Genomic DNA, 17825 nt, shown 5'->3' on the forward strand with positions numbered 1-17825 from the left:
TGTTGTGTAAAATCTGACAATGACATACAATTTTTAAACTGTACTTTTTGTACCTAGTGGCCCTTTATTACCCCAAAAATGATAATACATTTTGTTGCTGTTACCCCTCAAATTTGAAAAAAGGCTCTAACAAAGACAGTTAATGAGAATATTTACAGTAACAATTAGGTTTTCTATTGTGGATGGCAGTAAGAATAAACATTAGATGACAATAAATTCTGGGCAATAAACTTTATCGGGAATTATACAATTTTAAACAGTAATTTAAATAATATACAAAATACAATAAAAATAAAAACAGAGTGTAAATTGTAATTTCCCCTTGTGGGACTAATAAAGGATACATGATTGATGATAAAATTGTAATTATCATTATTAGTATTATTATTCAGAAAAACGATGGTGAAATACCTACAAATGCAGCCTATAAAATATTTATGTGGTCCACAATTCTGCTTGCATATCAGGGAACATATACACTGAATCCAACATTATGTGTAATAAGGTATCTCTCAGCCAATGTCGTCATTCTGCTTATAATTCCAGCGGGCTCTAGGTAATCTAGTTAATCATCATGTCAAATTCAGATTTCAGGTCAAAGGAAAGTTCAACAGTGGCCTAGGTTCTCTAAATTCAAACAAGGACACGTCTGATTCATTGCAACCACAAAACATTCCACATGTATTTTTCAATGAGCACGTTTCATCCCACGTGACTAGTCTCCCGCTGCTTTGTGAGACAGGTAAAACGCTCACAGAGGAAACAGAACCAGTTCATGAGAGGGGAACTACCCTATCCTGGGGGTGATGTGACATAGCAAATGGCGGATGTTTTGGTATCAGTCTGAGCGTTGCCACAGAAACACACCTCTGCTTTACGCTACGTTATGTTGACTCAGGCATGTGACAACATTCCACACTGCCGTCTCAAGGTTATCTCGGGCTGTACCACTCCGGCTTTCCGGTGATCCCCTGGCCCGGCTACAACACTCTGAGTAAGACTACCCAGACTGAGATATATGCAAATCAATCCGCTCCCTTTCCAAAGATGATGTAATAAGTAGTTACATATGCATCTGTAGTGTCTGAGTGCTTGAAAAAGTTGCTCAACTGCTCTGCTATAGCGGCTGTTATTACATTTAGTGCCTAACATTGTGAGCAATAGAAGGACAAACGTACCGCAGTAAACAGTGTGGTTAAAGTTGAATACAAATGCAATTTGCTACAACATTTAACAACAACAAAGTTCCCTCTGCTCTTTGCCTCTGGCAGGTCTTATGTACACACAGTTAACCTGGGGTCAAAGAGCATGACCTGCATGGATCAGCCGTCCGGACACCATCCTGTCAGCTCATGCCCCCCCCACCCAGGCTATAATGAAATTACTGAACATTCTCGTGTGTCATAATGTAATGTTCAACACCCACTGCTACCTCTGGAGTGTTCCGTTACTACGGCAACCAGACAGGATCCAGATATAACCTTGTCAATCTGTCTTGTTGAGGAAAACACAGCTGGGGATACCACCCAGCTCTTTTGAAAAGAAAAGAAGAAAAAAAAAACAGAAAGCTTGGAAGATGTCTTTTAATGCTGATTTCTTCAGAATTACTGTTAATGTTGTTACCTGTGAGGATATTGTCGGTGTCAAGCTCCATGTTCACTTGGTTTTTCTTTGCTATGTGTCCCATGATCCACTTGGAGCGGCAGTACTGCTGAGTGGCCAGCAGCCAACGCAGTGACTCAGGGAAGATCCTGTCAAAAAGACGGGGGATGTCCTTGTTAGTAAGACATAACAAAATACAGTCAAAATGAAATGAATCCTCCTTTTAAAAAGGCAGATTGAAATCTATCTAAATCAGGGTTAGACGTATCACATCTTTTTTTTTATTAAATGCAGAAAAGAAAACTGTATTGCTTAGGTAAGTTTAGAAAATGTATCCTGTAACAGAAAAACCTGGTTCACATGCAAACACCTAAATACCTAATAGCTTTCCCAGATGTCTTTACAGTGGGAACAACAAATAAACACATGACTGCCAGCCATTGTTATCGCCGTCCCTGATTTCATTTCCCATGCTTTGTTATCTGGTAGTTGTATTGCTACATGTGGCAACATTCTTGTGAGTGGTCGGGTTTCTCCTCACAGCCATATGTTGATTCAAAGACAGTCAGCAAAAACAATGCCACAGTTGCCTCAGTTGAGTCGCTTTTCTCTGGAACAGTCTGTCTATGTGAGTAAAAGTGCAGGATTAATTATGTTGCACTAGTTTGGTTTGAAGTTGTTTTCCTAAATCAGCACACTTAGATCACCTGCTGTGTTGGAACTCTTCAGCCCAATCAGCCACATTTCTATATTTGCAGAGTCAGCCACTTCGTCAGTGAAGGATCCAATCTGTGCCCTTAAATGCTATCTGGCTCAATCAAGAGAATAAATTAATTCCCAAAATCCTTTTGTGACGCCAAATTCCAGCTGGCTGAGTCAGATGCCCTATTACATGTGCAGAAAGAGGCTAAAGGGTTGGCTGGGTTGCAAATAAAAGCTTGCCCTGCACCTTGCAGGTTGTGTTATGTGTGATATCTGTTTCACAACCAGATTCATGTCCTTGAGTTCTGAAAGTCTTTTTTAGCCAGCAAGGTCATAATCACATCAAATCAGACAAAACAACTGTTACAAAACCCTTTCCAGAGCTTAGCTCTGGACTTGACTGCTGAGTTATTGTTGTTTGTGCAGTGACTACCCTGATGTATGCCTAAGGTTTCTGACTTCTGCTCTTTATCGTGGTCAAAATCGGTTCTTCTCTCTGTGTTCTACTCTGATTGAAGTGCATCATATCACCACTATTTATGTTTGATCAGTTTAGTGATTTGGACTGTTTCTGAGTCTGTTTTATGCGGCGGGCACAGCATTGAACAAAGCCAAGGCCTTTGATAACCATTATAAAAATCTATATTCTTTTATTTTCTTTCTTTTGTATTTATTGCTGGACCTAAAAAAAAAAAAAGAGATTGCACTCACAGTAAAGGTTGCTGCAAATGAGTTAACAAAAAGACATTCCGCTGGGAATTCACTGGTGAACAATTTGACTTTCTGGTTCCTTGTTTGAACTATGTAAAGCATCTTTGGCTTAACCAGAAATTTATTAGACTATCAAATCACTGGTTGCTTAGAATGTAACACATGTAGAGTTTAATTGCAAAAGCCGTTACGTATTTCCTAACTTGTGGTGTTAGACGGTTTGTTACACAGAACCACCTGAGAAGTCGTCACTGGAAACTATGTACCTGGCAGGTGATTGGATGAAATCAATCTATCTATCTATCTATCTATCCATCCATCCATCCATCCATCTATCTATCTCTCTCTCCCATCATTGTTGTTTTGAACAGTCGCAGCCGTCACACACACCTAAACCACGACCTTAGCTGCCAGTAGCTCCTCACTGCAAGCTGATTGGTTCGGTAAACTGGTAGTCAGACAAAAAACGAATTACATGAAGCCCGACAAGATGGATTATCGTGTGATTTGTGATCTTGCGAGTCCTGCGTAATTTTGGGATATTTTGAGAATTCAGCTGCCATGCAAGGTAACATATTTCAGTCTCAGAATTTAAACTGTAAAACACCTTGTTGGCAGAATGACAGGTTAATGCCAAAGTAATGCTTGGGTCTTATCCTTACCAGATGTAGGACAGCATCAGTAGCAGGGGGCAGATGATGCCAGCTTGGAGTACCTGCCAGTCACGGCAGAGGTACGCCATCCCGGGCATCAGCAGCTGACCCCCCAACACCACAAAACTGGCCACCATGGTCATGGAAAAACGCCATCCTGGCAGGCACAGCTCGATCCCTGGCAGAGATGAAAAGAAAGAGAAACAACAGTATTAAGAAGTTTTTTTTAAATCTGGCTATCACCAGACCAAGCACAATCTTTTAAGATTGAACATTAGTCTGGGGAGTCTGCTCTGTATTTTCTACTGTACAAGAGGCGTGATCAACAAGCATAGTTCAAATTAATCTGTACGCAATTGGATAGTCCTTCAGCCAATCAGACCAACCGTCTGGGTGACGTACTTTGCAGACAGCGGACTCAACTTTTGTATTCATGAAAACAGCAAAATTTTAAAGTGGCTTGTATGATGCATATTTTTCCATGTAGTTCTCAGTCTCTGCCTCCTATCACAAGCAGATGGGTCTGACCAAAACATGCACCAATTACAACTTTCTAACTTTTTTTAGTTTGATCTGCCGATACCAAATTTTGCCAATTTCGATTTCAATTTTCTAATCACTTTACAGCATACCCAAATATTTATTTTCTATCTTTTCTTTAATAGAACATTTAACATTTTGCATAGAATATAAAAGATTTTTTTTAACATATAGTCAATCACTATATAATAGAACTATAGAAATTACTCCTTGTGTGGGAAATTCACACACATCTAAAGTGCAATGTTATAGACGAACATTTCTTTCTTTTCACATCCAACATCCAACTAAGAAAGTGGGATATATTTAGCAAACTAAACTTCTTTATGAAAACAGGTAATGGAAATACAATATGTATTTGTACAAAAGGTTTTCTTTAAACAGTGATTGTTAAGAGTGCGTGTCGGGGAATAGCGCGGACACGGGCTTCACACCGCAATCGGGCACGCGCGCCACCCGGTGGTAAAGGGAAAGAAAAGACTTGCTGTCCAGAGGATAACTAGCCAGTGGAGATTGTGTGTGTGCATCCTTGAGAACTGTAAGTTGTAGTCTATAACTTAGGCGATGTTGTCAGTTTATTTTTAACTGGTGATTTTGTTGTTTGTGTTCTTCACCTGCTAGCTAGGCTGTACGTGGCTGTTGATTAGATTTAATGGCGATTGTTGAACGCCCGTTGTATTTTATGTGCATTATTTACATACCACAGTTACATACGGCCTGTGGTATTAGTGCTTGTAGAATTTTTCCAAACCAAATTGTACCCCAAAATTAGGCCTACTTACAGAAGGACCCCAAACCACTTAATATGCAACACCACTGTATAGCCTTCTACTGACTTAGTGTAGGCTACGACTACATCAGAGGAAGACATTGTACTACTGTAGCACATATCTGCATTCTTCAACCACCACTAGAAGAGAGAAAGCGAGAGAGAGAGAGCGAGCGAGAGAGCGAGAGAGAGAGAGAGAGAGAGACACACACATTGTCTTGTGTCGTATGATCATTAATGAATTTAACACTTCAGCAGAAGTGTTAATTTCCATACAGGTTAATTTAACGGTAATGTAGGGGATTTGATTTGCGGGGGTCTTTTGGCAAACGGGATGCAACAGAAACATCCAGTTCACATAGCTGATTGCTGTTGATTGGAAAGCGCTACATAGGTTTCCTAGAAACCTTTTTAGACTTTACCAGGTAAGACATGTGTTTCTGTACATGGCAAGAGTAGAGGAATATCAAAACAGAACACAACCTGTGACTAGGTGAGGCGGACAGGCCAGAACATGGATCCTGGCGGCGATGATAATGCTCATGAATAGAGCTTTACGTTGTCCTAATTAAACATAGACCTAATTCCCAGGCCAACATTATGACTAATACTGTATTAAAACTGTGACTTTTTAAACACAGGAAAAATCAAATACTGATTAACACTTGTTTAACTTAACAAATATTACATTCATCAAAAGAAACTTAAAGTGGTTATCCTTAAGATTTCTTTTGTGTGTATAAAAAAAAATGAGAAACTGATAAATCACCATGTACAGTTGTTGTTTAGAGACAGTAGACAGGCCACGACAATAGGCTGCTGTCAGAGTGAACTAACTAGAAAGAGGTTCCTTGTACTCAATTCTCCTCTATCAGAATGGCACCGATTCATTCACCCAGCCATTAGCATGCACACCACACGGGCAGCCAGCAACCACAGACAGTCCAGGCCTTTAGTTACTGCAGCGTAGAGAATGGCTTCTCATCAAACCATAGAACAGTGAACCACACTGTAATACTGCTATTCTTGGAATGCCCAAATATTTTGTCCTGCTACATTCATGCCCTTTTTTATACTTCATTTCTTTTGCTAATAGGTCTTTTCTGCTGCACAAGAATGTGAACAGTCTCCAGATGGGCCTTTCAAGGTGACAGCGCCAGCATAATACAGTGGGTGTCGGCAACCCCGCTTCATTTCAGTGAAAAGGACCGGAATTTCAATTAGGACTTGCTCCCTTCTGAGGACATGAATAATGCTCTCTGTTCACAGACACTATCACAGCTGGAATGACAAAGCCAATGAGCTGAGAGCAGCGTGATGGGTGCAAGACCTGCTGAGTTTGAACCAACTAACCCCAAGACCCCTTTTCTGTGTACTGCTGGGAGAAAAGTGACGGTTCACTGGTTACAGACTGCATGGGATTTGATTTCTTCCGTTATGTATAAAGGCATCATGTGCACTAAACAGGCCACGGTTTTGTGACCGGAAGAGTAGATCCTGGGGTGAGGTATGAAAAAATTGCTGACATGCACGGACATATAACAGTACAAACTATATCATTGATATAAAGATATTAAAGGGAGTGAAATATATATACACACACACACACACAACATGGCATGTGTTGTGTATATGGTGCTGCAGAATGAAGACCCGAGTTTGTGGAAAGGAAAGGAGTTTTGAGCTCCTTACTCTTGCTGACCCTAATCCTCCACAACCCACTAGATCAGCATTCCCACAATGCCCTGCTGCCGCCTGTGTTCTCATGACATAAATCTATTAACTAATCTGATGACACATACAAGAAACTGACAGAAGATGCTAACTGAGGATCTCTGGGGGGACAAAACAAGTGGAACATACAAGCTAATGAAAACTAAACCCGTTGAAATGCATTTGGACACTGTGGTGTACAAAGTGGAAATGACATCATCACTGATCAAAACAATAGCCAATTAATAATGAGGATAATCCCCAAAGAAGCTTTAGCTGGGTTGCTGACTTTGGCAAAACAAGAATATGAATCACACTCTCTGGTACACGCCACAGTAGCTCACTAGTCTTCTGTCAAGTACATAGCTCAGTCAAGAAGGCCTATTGTTTTACAAGTGAAAGATTGGTTGACCACTAAATGCACTCAGTGCAACCACGCCCTGTAGGCTAATGTCCCAACCTTTCACTGGTCACGTGAGGTCCATGTGGCCCAGTGCCATGACTTCACTGCCGATCCTGACAACTCAATCGGTTAACTTCATAATAAGGGTCTCCCTCATTACTAAGTTATACTTTGAAGTATTTCTCTATACTGAAAAATAACAAAGTTTCTTTGATGTGATGGATTTTTATGCCATAACTATAACTTCTTCTCGAGCCTGGAGCTACGGGCCTACTTGCAGGTGTTACAGGTGAAACATTAAGCGCCGCTGTGTTGCAGTTGCCGTCCCACAGCTTTGTCCTTCTCCTTCCATGTCTTTCACCTGTACTTCTGTAAATTCTCATGCCTCAAGGCGAATGGTACCAGATGGTTCCAGACTTCTGAATCACCACAAACACTTTTGATTGGTTCAACAATTAAAATAGGTCTGCTGTTATGCACATTTACCGCCGTCAACCAATCAAAGCTTTGTTGGTGGAACTAAAAAAAGGAATGCCATTTTTTCTTAATAGCTAGCTACCTAGCCACACCCATTCAAATTAGTGAAAACAAGAAAAATGGACAAGAAGATGGGCACACTCAAAGATGGGGTGAAAAATCTCCCATGGGTGTAATTGGGTTGAGATTGGGTGACTGTAAAGGCTAATGACTCACATCATTTTCAGACTCCAAACCACGGCCTCTTTATGCCCTGAATGGATGCGTCTGCATTTGTATGGTTTCTCCACAAATAAATTCAGGTCTTTAATCTGTTGTCTGTTTCCTGATAGATACTAACATTCCAAGTCTTGCTTCTACATAGTAATGTACTTATTGTGTGTAAGCTCAAAGGAAATGCTTGGTGAGACCAAACTCAATTCAGGCATGTGTATACTGCTGATGAGTTTTTGGAGTGCTTCTTGTGAGTTACAGGCCAGTGTAGCATTGTCAGCAAACAGCACTTCCCTGATTAGGACCCAATGAACCTTGGTCTAGAGTTCCTGCAGATCAAAGAGATTTTTGGGTGAAGGCAAATTGCATCCTCAGTGGAACATAGTGATCACACAGTGTGGGGGTGAGTGCACTGCACTGTTTAACCCATAGCTAACCAGTTTCTGAGAATAGGACACATTTCTCTTAATGTACCCTTTAGATTTTAACAGAATGTAATCATCCAAAAAGCTTTGGCAGAAAGCCATTTATACTAAAAGGTAAATCACTGAGATTGTGGGTACATATAAACAAAATGGAGTTTATTTACAATTTTGATCTGGCAAGTAACTACCGAAGAATGCTCCCAAGGAAGAGTCCACTGTATTGTTTTCTCCCCTTTCTTAAATATAGTGTGATTGTGTCAGCACACAAACATCCCGAGGTGTCCTCCTTTCTTCCATGTACTGAAAAGGGGCTATTGACTAAGAATAAGGTCATACTCATTGATTAGTCCCTTATCTGGGGGTGCAAAGAATGCCAAGTAGCCACAAGCCACAGGCACATTCCTTTAATCTGTGTAGTCTGAAAGTCTCTACAATCAAACCCTAAGTTAAACACTACCAGAAGAGTATTTCTCTTTGATCACATTTGTGTGTGTATGTCCTAACTACACCCACCATTTCACCACTGCCAGCCCCTTCCTCCCACACACAGAGTGAATACAGCGTGTACTCTGACACACATATAAAACTAAGTCCTAAGTTGCCCTAACACAACAGATCAGTCAGCCTGACTGACTGAAGAAGAACTGAAACAAGAAAGTTCAAAGGTTGCCCATGCTGTTTCTGACAATCACTGGACTTCACTCAGGAATTTGCAACATGAGATAGCTCGTGGTTATGTCATGCCATGTCTCTCACAGACCGCAAGGTTGAAAATTAAAACACGACCATTAGGTCACAGAGTGTGCCTTTAAGCATGAAAGTGGTCTTCTAAAATAAAGTCACAGACAAATAACAGATGTAAGTTGCATGTAGTGTAATTTGTTAGGGGAGGACGATAAATTGTACCCTGCTTAGGGAGGGGGGGGGGGGGGGAGCTTAACCCAGTTATCAGGTAACAGCTAGTGTTGAATGGATGAGGACAGGTCAGCCTGTGTATCATAGAAAATACCTTTCTTTGGCTAAAAAGCATTTCCTGTCTGTACGTAGTTCACATCAATATCCCACCCAGCCTCTCTGTAAACTTCATCATCCTTTTCAGGCATTTCTTAGTCTTTCTCCATGATGTTCCTCTTCCTGGATTTCTCTCTTTCTGCGGGAAATTCCACCGGATGTCACTGTTTTCGGATGTCCCGTTAGCTTCCGCTTTCTTTGTGTTATTTTAAACTCTGTTCTGTTGCACGACTAAAACAACCTTTGATCGTACACATGTTCCACCAAAACAAGTTCCTTCCCGAGGCTATTTTTCAGAGGCACTGTGGTGCCGCTAGGCGCTTAGCACCGCCCATGACGATTGTTGTTGGTTTAAAGAAATGCCAATAAACCAGAGCAGGTTTTTTTTCCCATTTCGGCAATACGAGACTAGGCATTTCTTAACATTCAGAATGAATGAATTTGCCTTAGTGTGATCCATTTAATGGCAGCACAATATCTCTGCAGTGATGTGAGGTGGGCCTTGCTGCTGTCCTCAGGGAGGCATAGCCATATGATGGCAAATGAAAAGCTTCTCTCTTCAGAGTCCAGATATGGCACGCACTACTCAAATCAGGCCAAACCCAGAGATATCCATCAATGACATTACACACAAACAGAGCAAGACAGGTTAGGGGAAGAAGGCAAGCAAACAAAGCATGCCGTATGTCAGACTGTATCAACAAACAGGAATCTTACATTGCCACAAAGGATGCCATTTACACAGATAAATACACATATAGCTTCAATCTTTCTGTGCTTCCCTTGCACTTCACCTGTGTGCAGAGAGCTTGATGCCTGTGGTAACAGGAGGGCACCACCGGGGGAAAAAAAAAACACCTCATTACAGGCAACACAGGAAAGAGGACAAGACTGCCCTGGCTAGCCTGACATAACACTGCAGCAGAAAAGAATGCATCACAGATCATCCTTCCTGTCTGTTGAGGAGCACTAAGTTACTATCACAAGGCAGGAAACATGCACACAGACAGCTGGGGAAAACACATGTCCATTTAAAATCTTATGGAGGACAGATGAGATGAGGATATAAATGAGTGTTGTCACATTACCAAACATTTGGTTTAGGTTTCGCATCGTGATTCCTAAATAAAAGAGAGGAAATGCACTCAATTGCCCGTATTGTGCTCTATTTTTGAATGTTTTTGCTTACACACATACCTATTTACAGTAAATACAGTTCATATTAGTATGGCACATAAATCCTTTTACAGCCCCATGCTTTATATATAATCATATCCAAATGACTACGATCTATCTCTTTTTGGTCCATATACATACACATTTTTGTATGTGCTCATTTAATTATTGTACATCAGAGCACTGATTCCTTGCTACGATACCACTGCATCTCAGGCCATCCATCAACATTAATGTACTTCCCCTCCCTGTGTTTCAAGTGAAATGTATTTATTTATTTATGTTAAAAGGAGTGACAGCGAACACTACTCCAATCAATACAGTCTGAGTGTCTCGGCATGTCAGCAGTAATTTTACCGTAGTGACATGAATACAGGACTTATTTTCCTTTAGAAATTGCACTTGCTAAAATGGGGTCATGCAACATTCACAGACTAAACAAAAATGTGATACATTTAACACATCACCCTTTGTCTGTCCCTCCGATGCTTATTTAGTATTTATTTCTCTCTCCTTGTCTTCCATCTTCTCTCCCAGATGTGACAAGTTTCCATAAGCAGTGAATGACTAAATCAAAGCCTCTTGGGACAAAAAAGAACGTGTGCATTTTATCCAGGGCTTGAGGCAAAACGCAGTACTAAATCAGCTTGAAAACATATTTAGTTGAAGGGGGGTTGCTCTATTGTTGGCATTTTGTTGTGCATAGCAACAAGTGAAGATTTCCAAATTGATTGACACTGATACTATATTTCCTTTAAATGTTAAGTTATCTAGATGACCAGAAACATAATCATAATATATTGGGAAATATCCCTCGGCTTGTTTAAGTAACACCTCAGAAGTCATTAATGTGTAAATATCAAGAGAAAGAGAAATAAACCTTAAAGAATACACCATTCCTTATCAAAATAAGTGGCAACAATTTGAGCAGCCCATTTCCCCAAACCATTAGCTATGAGCTTGTCCCAGAAAATCATCCATAAAATAAAACCTTTTCCTTGTAGATAATCACAGAGAGAGCAATCATAAGCATGTACTGTTTGTCAAAGGTTACTGACAGGGAAGTTATAAAGCTATTTTTTTTTTTTTTTTTTTAATCACACAGCTTTGTTGAGTACTCAATTCTGATTGGTCCCTTCTTGGTCTTTTCTTCTGAAGAGCTGCTATGTATAACAGGCCGTTGCTATGTCTATTATCACACACACACACACACACACACACACACACACACACACACACACACACACACACACACACACACACACACACACACACACACACACACACACACACACCACACACACACACACACACACACACACACACACACACACACACACACACACACACACCACACACACACACACACACACACACACACACACACACACACACACACACACACACACACACACACACACATAGGCTTGCCTCTATGGATTTGACAAGACAGTGAGCAAAAACTCCACTTAAGATGAGTTAGAGACATTTGCTCTTTACTGTAAGCCCATTATACAGACTTCTCAAAGTAAACATCCTGCCTCTTATTAACATTTAATATATGCTTTTAGGGAAATTAAAGGTGTCAGATGAAAACCATTGAGCTCATGCATTCGTGCACACCCTTCAACTGGCATTTTTGTAGAGAGAAATCTCACATCAACCCACCAGTTGTTTCACTATAGTACTACAGAAGCCTATGTGTACTTTGGCCTCTGTAATAATACTCAATCAAACTTATATGTTTGGTGTGAATAAATGCTTCAGGGGAAAAAAAATGATGTGTGTCTAGACAAGCATCTTATTTTAGCCCCACATTCAGTAGCTGATGTGGATGCATAATATAACCTGTGCACACAAGAAGTGAGCTCTGGCCCAATGTCCCAGAACACAATCATCTTGTCTCTAGCTGATCACAAAATTCTCTCCCCAACACCCATCGCCGCCAGCTAGCATGACTCAGCTAGCTGATGTGCGGTTTGTGTTTGTATGTGAGAGGAGTACAAGGTGAGGGTCGTGGTGGTGAGTAGGGGCGGGAATCTGTCGGCCCCTCGCGATTCGATTCCGATTCAGAGGCCAAAGAGTTGATGCTAAACCGATTATCAATGCATCTTGATGCAAAAAATGTTATGTACATTTTCATGCAAGATTCAAAAAATATAGATATAAATCAGTTTGTTAGATTTTGACGTGTACATTATTTGTCACACACAAGTTTTAATGAAATGTTTTGTCTACCGAGGTTTTTCTTGTGTAGTCATTCCATGCTTAAGCCTTAAACATGCTTGTGAAAGTCACCTTCTCTAACAGTAATCTTCCAAGTCAGAGGCTCAGTCATGTTTAAAGGTGGAGAATTGGCTTCTTAGAACATTACACATGAGGTGGTCAGATGTAATGTGAAAAAGTAGATGAACAGCATATATATGTGTATGTTATTAGATCATGTGTGTATGTACAAAACCTACTTTTTTTCTGCTTTTGGGCATTTTTTACTGCACTCTTGCCTAAACTTGTTGTCCATTATCCGATCCTCTTTCAGTCAGTTTTCTGATTTGTACATGTCTGGAGATAGATGTCTGAACTTTGAAAAAAAAAAAAATAAACAATTTTTTTTTTAAATAATCAATTATTAACTTATCAGAATCAAACATTTAATAATTCTGGAGAGAACTGCAATGCATCTAAGAATCACTTATTTGTCCCACCCCTAGTAGTGAGGTTGTTTACCTTCTGAGCAGCACCATGATGCTGAGCTATATGAACTATATGAGCCATGCCTCTCCCGCCTGGTGCTGTGATGCTAAAAAAAGCTGGCACACACTAAATGAACACTAGGGTGTAAATAGCAGCACTGCATCAGATGACTTTCTATAGCTATCAGCTTTGCTATTCTGCAGTTATACTTTGGAGCCAACATTCTATTGATCATGTCAACTATCCATTAGCCTAGTTTATACATGAAAGGGCTTAATGTTATGCACATGCAAAAAACTCTTGCCATGTTGCGGATTCATAATCGGAGGTGAAACATTTTGCTTTCTCCATCCATATGGCGTTTCAACATTCCTCTCAGTCTTTATGATACACTTTTTCCCTACTCGTATTAGTTGCTAGTTGCTACTCTCTCTTTGTCTGAAACCACCTGGCAACCAATTGTCTTTTCCCTATTTCTTCTGTCCCTTGGTGCCAGTTAGCGTATAAGTGTCACATCATATCAGCCATGTTAGGCCCAGCAGTGGGCCTGACTTTGACAGGCCATCCTGGCAGAAAGGATAGTAGCCGTGTGCAATTTGCTCTACAAAGAGGCTCACCCAAATACTGAAAACTCAATGGGTTTTGTCATTGATACCTCCAGGGGACAAATATACAAGGGGCAGGCCAGAGTTGTCTTCTAATTAATGCAATACCCTATTCACAAGAATGTATGAAATGTACACGGATTTCAATCACTGTATTGCTATTTTTTAGATTATAAGGACAGCCAGACTTGTGGTGGCCAGACTTCAAGATCCATGAACTAAGACTTAATTGCACATGAATTGATGAGAAAGGGGGAATTAGTGTATTGTCTCCAGTGCAAACACATCCGAAGCTAGGATTTGGCCTCGACTTTTCTTTGTAAGCAGAGCTAAACAAAGCAAGCCACAAAGGAGGGTCATGTGGTTTATAATGTTATGTGCAGAAAATGACTGACACAGTGTCAGGAATGAAATAAACATTAGCTTTTGCCAACTGTCATGCAAATGTAAAACATACCCTAAACAGAACGGCTTGAAATAAGAACAATTGATCCTCTCCAGTAATGTGTTATTGAACGACTGTGCTCGTCCTCTTGGAGCAGCTCTTGTGGAGTTTTTGTCGATACAGAGTGGCTGCAGGGTAAATATCATGTGACAGAGGCCACACATGATTAGAAATAAGGGCAGCTGTATAGCAACACAAAAACCTATAGAAATATGCAAAGCTCAAACAAACATCTTTCCAGCTCAGCCTTTCACAAGTTGAGGTCACTATATAGTACTTCAGTAAGCTGAGGAATAATTTTCAAAGTCAAAAAAAAAGAAGAATCAATTAGTAAAACAAATAAGAAAAACAGCTCATGTGGGGAAATCAGTTTGTACCCCAATAAAAGGGGAAACCCCACATTAATTGTGAGGAAGAATTATATTTGTCTAATTTGTTGACAGGTCTCTGGCTGACTGATTGTTTCATGATTGTTAAATGAGGAACTGTTAGCTTGAATTATAGTCACCTGTTTCAGCCTGAATCAACGAACAGTTGTGTTTGCTATTGAGGTAAATAGATCAGCATGGGTTATCTAACCAGACTCCACAATCTTGGTCATGCTGGTAAATGCTGGCCTTGTCAGGGCGATCAAGGTTAGACAAATACTGCCTCTAGAGTTACTTGCCTGTAAAGCTACGGAAACTTTGAACCTACTATTTAAGATATTCTTGGCAACTTCTAAGCCATTGTGCAACCAAACAGGTACCTGAATATGATTGCAGAGGGTAAGGTGTTGCATTTACCAGAATAAAGATAAAGAATGCCTATTCAATTACAACAGATTTTTCGTGACCGCTCAATTTACTTTGCAATTACTTGATTGCAGACTGTACGGTAAAATTGTAAGGGGAAAGAATGTAAAAATAAGAGAATGGTAGAGTAAAAGAAGAAGGTAAAGAAGGTAGACTGTACGTAGAGACTGAGAAAGATAGAATAACAACAGATGTTGAACTACAGAAAGACTAATGAGAAGAAAGCAAGGAGAAGGAAATATACAGTGGAAAACATAAATCTTTACTCTGACTCACAATAATTGGATTCTGTAGAAACAAATTAAGTTTATTTGGAATGCTGTCTATATTCAAATGCCGTTTCCTTTTAATTAGTCAGAATGGTCAGATACTGCTCAGCTGCTCTGGCATTGAATCATTACAGAGGCATTTGACTTATGTTTTCAAATGCATATTTAAATCTGCCCTTATATTAAAGCAAGTTGCATTGTTTACTGTGCCATTATGCAGAACAGATGTCAGATGACTCTTATCTCTAATGATGGCCAACACATTGAACTGACATTTTTGTACCTTTTAAAATGAGGCTATAGCTATTTACATCTTACACATTCCTATTCTTTCTTTTGATTTTTGAAGTCTCAGACTAAATCTGAATACTATTGTACACTTCAAAAAGATAAAATTGAAAAAGAGACAAAGAGATGTAGAGAAATGTTGACCCCACTATCTCCTATTGGGTTCCAACCAACAGGTTGAGAACCGGTGATTTTCTAAGTCGTAAACTTGGATATTGTGAAAACAAGCAATGCAGATGTCAAGTTGATGTAGATTTGATCTGATTCCATAATGCACAGCTTACTTACACCCCTATGCCTCCCTCTGTCCCTCCCTCTTTCCTTTGTCCCGGGAACAGACTAAACAGTCCTTCTATTTTGGGAGCGCGAAAAAGCTTTTCAAGGTGTTCAATGTGGAGTAAATCAGAATGACAAGGACACTGAGGGCCCCTTCCTTCATCATCTCGCCCTGGCTCCCTCCCTCTCATCTTCCCCTTCCTTCCACATTTGCCACCACAGGAGAACATTGCATTAACTGCATGGCCAATTATCAGGAAACTATCAAACCTTTACTATACCGAGAGAAGGTCACATCAACAGAGAGGATCCATTTCTGAGAAACTTACAAGTCTACTCCCGCAGTGGTGAGTGAAACTATATTAAAGACAAGTTACCACAACACCCCCCCCCCCCCTTACCCCTCATGCCATTATCAGATTATTGATTAGCAGTAACAAGGATTAAAATCTCAGGAAAAGAGCCATGCTGGTACACCTAAATGACAATTAAAGAGTTCACTTCAAGGGTAAATGAGCTGGTGATGGTTGGTGTTCTGTAATGAGAATTTATTCCAACAATGGCATTCAGTGATGAATGATGTTATTATGAATGTTAGGAGGTCACTGCAACACAATTACTCTCCTTTTAGCTGAATGCTACGCTCAGCTAAAGACAAAAAATAAAGTAGAATAGGCTTTTAAAATAGGCGTCTCTGGTCAAAATAATAACAGCATGAGTGGGAGGATACTACAGATTGAGAGTGAGCATTACAGGTTAAATTATTATTGCAAAGATTATTATTATTCAAAACTTAATGATAAAAATGTATGTTCATCACATTAATCAAAATGGGTATTTTGTTTTTCAGTGGGCCACAATCTTAAATTAAACAAGAATTTAAGTATGTAAAATGTAATGCTGTGAAAGATGTTGAGTAAATGAAAATACCTCTCTAGCTTTGGATGTTTCATTTTTTGAAATGATGATGATGAAATATTTACTCAGCCCTTCCAAGGAAAACAGATCGTAACAGCTTGCAGTGCAACAATATAACTACTCCTACTTCCTAGACATGGAGCTATGTCCCAATCAAACAAGTATGGCCTACAGTTAAATTGTCAGTTCAATGGAATAGGTCTGCATTTTCCATAGTATTATTGCTACATTATTGCTGTGTCATTCCTCCTCAGAACTTCTATTTAGTGCAAAAGTGAAATGCTAGGATTGTCTACATAATTTCAAAAGTTTCAAGTGCTTCCTAAAAGACCCCAAGTGAAATGTGTCAGCAAAATATTCAACCTTCAATAGTCAACACAGATAAGTACTCATTTTTTAAACAACTGTTGCTAAACCCTTACCAGGAAAAGTGATTGTCCAATAATAGCCTACAACCATAACCAGTTTTGTCAAGATTTGGATTTCTCAACATGTTAAGGTTGAGTGCGTGGGACTCTGCTAAGAGCAAGATTCTGTATTTTAACATGAGTTTGGATAGTGATGTCTTTTAAATAAAAACATTTCCACAAGTAACAAGTGAGCTGGAAACATAACAAACTACTGTTTCAAAAATAACGATAACTTTAGAGGGGCAAACTTATGAAATGTGCTAGCTCGACAGGCACAGAGCTTTTAGTTAAGAGATGAAGACTTACTGAGGACATAGAGAGAAAGGGTGATCCCTGCCAGGCAGAAGCCCTCGAAGAAGCGCAGGGTGCTGAACATGGGGACGTTGACAGAGAAGGCCACAGTCAGACCAAACACCAGCATGAACAGCACCGATATGATCAGCACAGGGTGGCGGCCAAACCTATGGAGCAAGGTAAAACTTATTTTTGTTTTCTTAAATGTTAAAAAAATTGTTTTTGATATTACAAATCTGTGAATAAAACTGTATGCTGTGCAAGTACATGAAAATCTTACCAGTCAGCAAGGATTCCAAATGTCAGGTATCCAAAGATGGATCCCACCAACAGAGAAAACTTGGCGATGTGGACTTTCCATGCGGAATCACACACCAGACTCCACTGTAGAGACAAATATACAAAAGGCATTAGCTCCGAGAATTGCATGCTGGGTG

The 17825-nt window shown here is 39.9% G+C and overlaps 1 protein-coding gene across 2 annotated transcripts in view; it reads right to left on the minus strand.

Annotated features, from left to right (window-relative positions):
- Nucleotides 1-17825, minus strand: part of LOC116699169 (solute carrier family 22 member 23) — a 36512-nt gene that overhangs the window by 11829 nt on the left and 6858 nt on the right. For both annotated transcript variants that reach the window (XM_032531617.1, XM_032531616.1), the window contains 4 exons: nt 17669-17772; nt 17401-17555; nt 3678-3846; nt 1624-1751 (listed from right to left, as the gene is read on the minus strand). In XM_032531617.1, the coding sequence (XP_032387508.1) occupies nt 1624-1751; nt 3678-3846; nt 17401-17515 (412 nt within the window). In that variant the 5' untranslated portion in view covers nt 17516-17555; nt 17669-17772. The remainder of the gene's footprint in view (nt 1-1623; nt 1752-3677; nt 3847-17400; nt 17556-17668; nt 17773-17825) is intronic.

The sequence above is a fragment of the Etheostoma spectabile genome, chromosome 12 (genome assembly GCF_008692095.1).
Source record: "Etheostoma spectabile isolate EspeVRDwgs_2016 chromosome 12, UIUC_Espe_1.0, whole genome shotgun sequence".
In the NCBI taxonomy this organism is placed as follows: domain Eukaryota; kingdom Metazoa; phylum Chordata; class Actinopteri; order Perciformes; family Percidae; genus Etheostoma; species Etheostoma spectabile.